The sequence below is a fragment of the Dipteris shenzhenensis genome, chromosome 5 (assembly GCF_047967505.1).
Source record: "Dipteris shenzhenensis isolate YYH24624 ecotype China chromosome 5, Dip_SZ_1.0, whole genome shotgun sequence".
In the NCBI taxonomy this organism is placed as follows: Eukaryota; Viridiplantae; Streptophyta; class Polypodiopsida; order Gleicheniales; family Dipteridaceae; genus Dipteris; species Dipteris shenzhenensis.
In genome coordinates, this window is record NC_141600.1 from 53293991 (window position 1) to 53301589 (window position 7599).

Sequence of the window (7599 nt, forward strand, 5' to 3'; positions counted from 1 at the left end):
TGCACCACAAACAGTGCTCTCACTGATGAGATTATGAGGATCCTAGTGCAACAATAGGAAGGGGGGTCATGTCACCAATCTTTTATGGAAGGGATAGTAGCTCTTCAAGGAGCAAACCAATCACCGTCTTTAAGCTTATTACTAAATTCTTAGGAGAGGGAGATCTAGCGTCCCATGTCAAGAGGTTTGACAAAATTTGCGAGACATTTGGGGACATAGGCGATGTGGATAAAGGCAATGCATTTGGGTTGAGCCTCGATGGTAAGGCAAGCCAATGTTACAAGTCTTTAAAACTTGAAGAGAAAATAAACTAGGATACGCTCATAAAATCATTCATAGTGGGATTCGCCCCTAGAGGTCCTAGGTGGAGCCCCATCAAACAACCACTTGTATGAGATAAAGCAGAAAGAGATTGAGCCTCTATAGGATTATATTGCGAGAATCAAACATTTTAACTCCCACTACTGCGAGCCTCACGAGAGGATGAGGGATGAGCAATTACTGCCATGCTTTCTCATTGGACTATGGGATTCAAAGCTTCATGACCATCTTTTTACCTTGAATCCCACATCATTTGAGCTATGCAACAAGATGGCTATGCTCTTAGATGACAACATGAAGGAAAAGGACCATGTGGAAAAGACACACATGGTTTCATCCAATGTGTCCCATACGAGTAAAACCATTAGAGCAGGTGGGGCCAAGGAAGCAACTCCACTCACCCAAGGCATAAAAATGGATGAGTTGGCCACTAACCTCTTGAATTGGGTGAACGTACAGCTTAAGGGAGGATTGACAAGGGAAGGCTGAAGCAATCCTCACTTATTCGCCAAAAGAGATAATGTCTGATGTGGTCTCGCATGGGCAACCATCCAACTAATGACTGCCCCTACCTTAGGGCTAGGCCAACACTCTAATGTGCCCATTGCGCTTAATGGGAAAACCATGAGACATTGGAGTGTCGCTACCATAAGGAATTCCTAATGTATCAACAGAGGCAGCCCCTGACCTTGCCCGCCCCACCAAATCCATCCAATCAAGGACAGTTGACCATTCAAGGAGCCCCTCTTGCCAACCAAGGGTAATATAGGGCTCAAAAACTCCCATTGCCTCCACCTATTCTAGGCCCTCAACCCCCACCACCTCGAATTACCCCTATGGACCAGGTGATAATTGTGATCAACCCCTACCTGCAACAACCACCACTAACACAAATGTTCTATTGTGTTTGGGCGCTGCGGGGTGTACTTACAATGATTGTACAATGAGAAGGACCCCTAGAATGGCCACGCATCCTAAGACCAATATTAATTTGTTGAGTATCAAGAGAGGCCAAGTTTCTTCGGCGTCCTTAAATGTTATAACTAGGGCCTAAGATACAGCACCAAGCAAGGAATTCCATAAGCAAGCCAAGAAGGATAAATAGCGACAATCCAACCTAGGGATACAAACAATACAGGTGATGTTAAAAGAGAAAAAGGATCGGATAGAGTGATTATTCAAAGCGAATCCGATGAGGACACAACAATCGTGTCCACTTTCTCATCTTTAGGGTATACCGTGTTGGTCCCAAATCCAACCAATCCATGGCCTAAGAGCAATGTTAATGCAAGAGGGATGCCAAATTACAAGCAAGACCCAACCCTTAAGGGTCAAGGTGAATATATTGATCCTGCTATTGAAAAACAATGCCTTACAGAGGCACACCAACTGGTACGAGACTGTCAAGAGAGATTTGAGCAATGGCTCAAGACTAGCAAGGGCAAGGATATGATCCATCTGAGCTACCAAGCACTTAAAAGAGACCCTAAAGCGTTTCCCATCTTGGAAAGGGTGGATGTGGAAGGATCGGGTGGTTTAACCATGAGTTGTTCTCTCTTAAGGCACAAAATGTTTGAAGAGGACCCCAAATGGCATCAGGCTACAGACGAGGACCCTATGTCCTTCTTTGGCTTGGAGGACGATGAAAAGGAAGAGGCTAACCTACGCTAGTTCTATAAGCACTTTAAATCCTACATGGTCCAAGACTAAAAGATACTTCTCAAGCAAGCCAAAAGAATTGCCGAGGAGGGAAACCAGTAAGGTTATTATGACTGTTTTGCTAAAGTCAAAGAAGTAGAACTTGCTTTAGAGGATCAAGTAGACCTTGGTTTAGAGGATGAAATCAAAGAAGTAGACCTTGCTTTAGAGGACGAAGACCTTAAACCAGTCTATATAGTCGACGACCTTATAGTCCGGAAAGAAGAGCCCTTGATTGCCCTCCCATTATTCTTTGGTGTATGGGTAGATGGTTTTTGCCACTTGATCCCGTGGCTTTTGTAGTAAGTCTCAAATTCTTTGGATGTGAACCCACCGCCTCTATATGATCTCAGCATCTTCAATCTTTGGCAAATTCATTTTCAACCATAGTATGCCATTCTTTAAACTTTCAAGGCTTGGTCCTGCTTCTAAAAGAAGATATGGAGCTTGCATGGACCGGATTTGACGACTGGAAATCCGGCGGCATGAAACCAGCGCCCTGCACCCGGGGGATTCCTACACCAAGGGCCATTGCGAGGCGATCTAGTGTACCAATAATCACTGCAAGTTTCACAAGGCTAAACACCACAACAGCATGATAGCCCTTTCTTGAAAGGAGGAGCAAAAATACTCAGAGCCGAACTAATTCCATCACTCACAGCTCAGTCACCCAATTCATTGAGTTCTCGTTATGGTAACGGAGATATATGCAGGACGAGGCAGAGACCCCTTCCATACGGCTGATGCAATTGCACCGGAACTATGCAGCACTATCGTTTCTCAGATGAGTGTCTCTCCTATGGCTTCCCCTGCGGACTGTGGAACGCTGGACGAAGATTCCCGTTCAGGTCCTGCGGTGTTTTAGTGTATTTTGCAACCTTCGCAATTGAGAAAATCGGGCTGACATTTCTTTACATGGGCAATTTAGTCATGACGGGCGTTTCTTTTTTCGTAACGATTGGGGCTAAAACGTCCGACACCCACTGCTGGCAATCGGTTTTCGTCGTGGCGTGCTTCGCAGGTAGTTCAGGGATCGAGCGCTTATGGAAGGGGTACTTCACGGAGCCCTCCCAGTGGTGGTACAACCATGAGATCAAAGTAAGCTTGCGACGAGTCCTAATTGAATAATTTGCACAGGTGAATCTGTAGAATGGCTAGTCTGACAAGTCTTTTGTGACAGACGAATCCAAGATTTCCAGATTTCAAGCATAAGATTACCAAGGAATCGCTATGGATAGGCGGATGGTATAATCCAGTCGTACCTAAAGACATAGCCGAGAAAAAGCCCAAAATATACACTAGGCGAGTAAAGGTTGGTCCATCCAAAGCACAAGAACTGTGCGAGAAGAGTGGCTGGGAAACGCTGAGCATAGAGGAGGCACTCACGTCTATGGAACGGATGCCCCAGCTGCCTTCAGTTCAGAACCTTACATGCGTCTTGAATAAGTGCAGAACCAAAAAGAATCTTGCTTATACGAAGCGCCTGTACAACTACATTCACAGAATTGGGCTGGAAGATCATAGATCTCTTGGGAACTACCTCGTCCCAATGTTGGTCCAAGTCGGAAGCATGTGCGATGCTCAGAAGGTTTTTAACAAATTGGGTGATCGGAATGAGTATTCTTGGACTTCTCTCATCAGGGGTTATATTGAATGTGGGGATTCAAAGCATGCCCTCGATCTCTACCAGAAAATGCAAGAGGACTCTGTACACCCTACTAAGTATACTCTTGTTGCCGTACTGAAGGCTTGTGCTAGGTTAAATGATGTGGAAAGAGGCCGAGAAATACATGCTGACATAGCCATAAAGGGGGTGGAAAGAGATCTGTTTGTGGGCAACACCTTGGTGGATATGTATGCCAAATGTGACTCTCTTGCAGAAGCACGGCAAGCGTTTGACAAGCTGTCAGTTCATGACGTAGTCTCGTGGACCACACTAATCTCAGGATATGCCGAGCAGGGGCTTGGTGAGGAAGCCGTGAACTGTTTCGAACAGATGCAGCTGGAGGGTGTCTCTCCAAATGCTATCACATTTGTTTGCAGCTTGAAAGCTTGTGGCAGCATAGGAGCCATAGACAAGGGCCGAGAAATACATGCCGAGATTTTCAGAAAGGGTCTGGAAAGAGATCTTGTTGTTGGCAGCACGTTGGTGGATATGTATGCCAAATGTGGCTTGCTTGCAGAAGGACGGGAAGTGTTTGACAAGCTGCCATTTCGAGATGTAGTCTCATGGACTGCACTAATCAAAGGATATGCCAAGCAGGGGCTTGGTGAGGAAGCGTTGAACTGTCTTGAACAGATGCAACTAGAGGATCTTTTTCCGGATGCTGTCACATTTGTTTGTAGCTTGGAAGCTTGTGGCAGCATTGGAGCCATAGACAAGGGCCGAGAAATACACGCTGAGATTTCCAAAAAGGGGCTGGAAAGAGATCTTGTTTTGGGCAGCACCTTGGTGGATATGTATGCCAAATGTGGCTTGCTTGCAGAAGCATGGGAAGCATTTGACAAGCTGCCAGTACGAAATGAGGTCTTGTGGACTACACTCATGGCAGGATATGTGGAGCAGGGGCTTGGTGAGGAAGCGCTGAATTGTCTTGAACACATGCAACAGGAGGGTCTCTCTCCAAATGCTGTCACATTTATCAGCGTCTTGAAAGCTTGTGGCAACATAGGAGCCATAGACAAGGGCCGTGAAATACATGCCGAGATAGCCAGAAAAGGACTAGAAACAGATCTTGTTGTTGGCACTACCCTGGTGGATATGTATGCCAAATGCTGCTTGCTTGCAGAAGCATGGGAAGTGTTTGACAAGCTGCCACTTCGAAATGAGGTCTCGTGGAACACACTTATGGCAGGATATGCCGAACAGGGGCTTGGTGAGGAAATACTGAACTGTCTCAAACAGATGCAACTCGAGGGTCTCTCTCCAGATGCTGTTACATTTGTTTGCAGCTTGAAAGCTTGCGGCAGATTAGGAGCCATAGACAAGGGGCAAGAAATACACTCCGAGATAGCCAGAAAGGGGCTGGAAAGAGATCTTATTGTTGGCAGCACCTTGGTTGATATGTATGCCCAATGTAGCTCACTCGCAGAAGCACGGGAAGCATTTGACAGGCTGCCTGTTCGAACCGAGGTCTCGTGGAATGTACTAATTGCAGGATATGCACAGCAAGGAGAGAGTGAAATTGTTTTCCATATGCTTGAGAGAATGAGAGGAGAAGGCATACAGCCAGACGGGGTCACATTCTCTATTGTTATTACTGTTTGTAGTCACACGGGTCTAGTGGATAAGGGCCAGAATTACTTCGAGGCCATGAGCAAAGATTATAATTTCACTCCAACTATTGAGCATCACATTGGCATGGTGGATCTCCTTGGTCGTGCAGGACAATTAGACGAGGCAGTAGCAATGGTGAAGAATATGCCTTGCAATCCTAATCTTGTGGTGTGGTGTACTGTGTTGGGTGCTTGCCAAAAGTGGGGTAATGTGGAGCTTGGAAGACTGGCCTTTGAACATGCAGTGCAATTGGATGAAAAGGCTGCTGCAGCTTATGTCTTGATGTCTAACATCTATGCAGATGGTCACATGCATGAGGAAGACTGAACCAATAAGAGAGCATGGAAGAAGCCAAGACAAAGGGAGTGACTATAGTGGGATTATGCATTGGTTTTTTGAGGGGGATACAAACACATTTCCGAAACACACTTTTTTTTTGTGAAGATTTTGATGCATTATATTTCACAATAGCTTCCCCTGAATGGGGAGCTCAAAAGTACATTAACAAAAGATCTCACTATATGACAAGTATACATTGTAGTCTATCTAATGTGTCTGCAAACAATCAAAGAAAGATTGCTGGAGAGCGCGTTGGAAGAAAGGGAAGGTTAAGAAGGTAGGATCACCAAAGACATTATTTCTATCCTTCCATGAAGTCCAAAGTGCCTGCTAACAAACCCAAATGAAAAACAACTCTTCGGGGGTGAATCCCAAAAAGCCAGAAATACTTCCCAAAGGTAGCAGCAGGAAATCTAGTTCTCAAACGTTATCAAAGGAGATCCAAGAAAACACGGGTGTGTGGGCACAAAGGAGATGAGGCACAGATTCTTGTGGATCCAATCATCTGTGACAAATAGCCGGAGCAATATGTATGCATGTCAAGAGCTGCCCAGGCGAAAAAATACCCCTAGCATCACTCTTCACAAAACAACCTATTGTTGAAGAGGAACTTTGGATCTCCAAATTTGCCGCAATCTCTTCATCACTTTGTCGGGGATTCATTTGCTAGAGTTGATTTGCCTTAATAGAAACCCAAGCTGGGGGCAACAAAACTTTCTACAAGGAAGGTATTGTAATGTGAGAGAGCCTCAAAGAACACGTCGATGAACCTGGGAATGGAAGAGTCTAATCTTCAAGCCTATCCTGAAGCTCAAGTGAAGGTACCGGCAGAAAAGGAACATAGGGCGATAGTGCATCCCTAAACCATATTCCCTGGCAGCCACAAAAAAAGGTATCATGGTACCATCATCATGAATCGCTTAAGCCACTGAGTGGATTCCTTTAAAACTAATAAAGTAGGATCGTTTGGGTTCCTGTAAAGCCAACGGGGGGTCAAAGGCCTTTGACTAATGTATAGTTTCCGTCCTTAAGGAATTGCTTTCAATCAAATAACATTTTGGAGAGCAAAGGACAATCTTTGATCTTGCTATCAATACAGCTAAGCAGAAAATTCCACTGAGTTGACTGCCAGTGACTAAAAGCAGAGGTGGTGATTTGTAAAAGCAAATAGCGCATCATGGCAACCCAAGTTTGATCACCTTGTATAAATTGCAGCATCGTTTTGGCCTTATGAGCAAGGATATGCAGTTGAATGTTGAGAAGGATATGCAGCTAAAAGCAATCTCAAACTTTTTTAGCCATGTTTGGAACGCAAAAAAGTTTCCATTATGGCTGACATAAAGCATGCGAGATTTTCCTTGTCAAACAGGATCAAAGGTAGGTAAAACTGAATGTATGCCACCAAAATAGATTGGACTATTCTTAGGCAAGCATGCAACGGCCAAGTTGCCAATTTTCAATATTCAAGTTTTTTCTTCAATTTTAGTCAGTTTGTTGATGACGAGTAATCCTTCAACTCAAGGAATACCCAAGATGGCGAACTAACTGAGTAGTGCCATATAATGATACAGCGTGCATAAGGAAAGAAAGATCCCTCTCAGTATTCTTTGGAGTAAAAAAAGAATCATCAGCATATGGTTGAGCAACCATGGTGCGACTTCCATGAATTTCCAATCCCACGAGATGATCTATGTATTGAAGCATTAGATGTGTAGCTATCACATATAACAATGCACTAAGTGGACACCCCTGGCGGACCGAACAACGGAGAGCCCAATTTTCAAAAATATCCCCAGACAATATATAGGCAGCTTTACTGTCATTGTACAGCCATGTTATTTCACTGTGTCAAAAGCCTTGGCAATATCAACTTGCAGTAATAAAACATCCTGCTTCCTGTATTTTAACCAATATAGGCATTTGCAATATTATCAGTGATATGCTTGCGAGGAACAAAACCATGC

General features: G+C 44.5%; 1 protein-coding gene across 2 annotated transcripts; it reads left to right on the plus strand.

Moving 5' to 3' along the window:
- Window positions 1-2510: 2510 nt before the first annotated feature.
- Window positions 2511-7010, plus strand: LOC147902193 (pentatricopeptide repeat-containing protein At5g27110-like). 2 transcript variants are annotated; one of them, XM_087374952.1, is made up of 3 exons: window positions 2511-2867; window positions 3041-3117; window positions 3200-7010. In XM_087374952.1, exons 1-3 carry the CDS (start codon window positions 2711-2713, stop codon window positions 5621-5623), a joined length of 2658 nt encoding a protein of 885 aa, XP_087231078.1. In that variant the 5' UTR covers window positions 2511-2710; the 3' UTR covers window positions 5624-7010. The 2 variants fall into 2 exon arrangements, with proteins under 2 accessions (XP_087231078.1, XP_087231077.1); XM_087374951.1 differs by having other exon boundaries at window positions 2773-3117.
- The last annotated feature ends 589 nt before the right edge of the window (window positions 7011-7599 follow it).

Coding starts and splice junctions, on each gene's coding strand:
- LOC147902193 (XM_087374951.1), top strand. CDS start 2,782: ATGCAGCACTATCGTTTCTCAGATGAGTGTCTCTCCTATGGCTTCCCC. Junction 3,118..3,199: donor GGTACAACCATGAGATCAAA/GTAAGCTTGCGA, acceptor CTTTTGTGACAG/ACGAATCCAAGATTTCCAGA.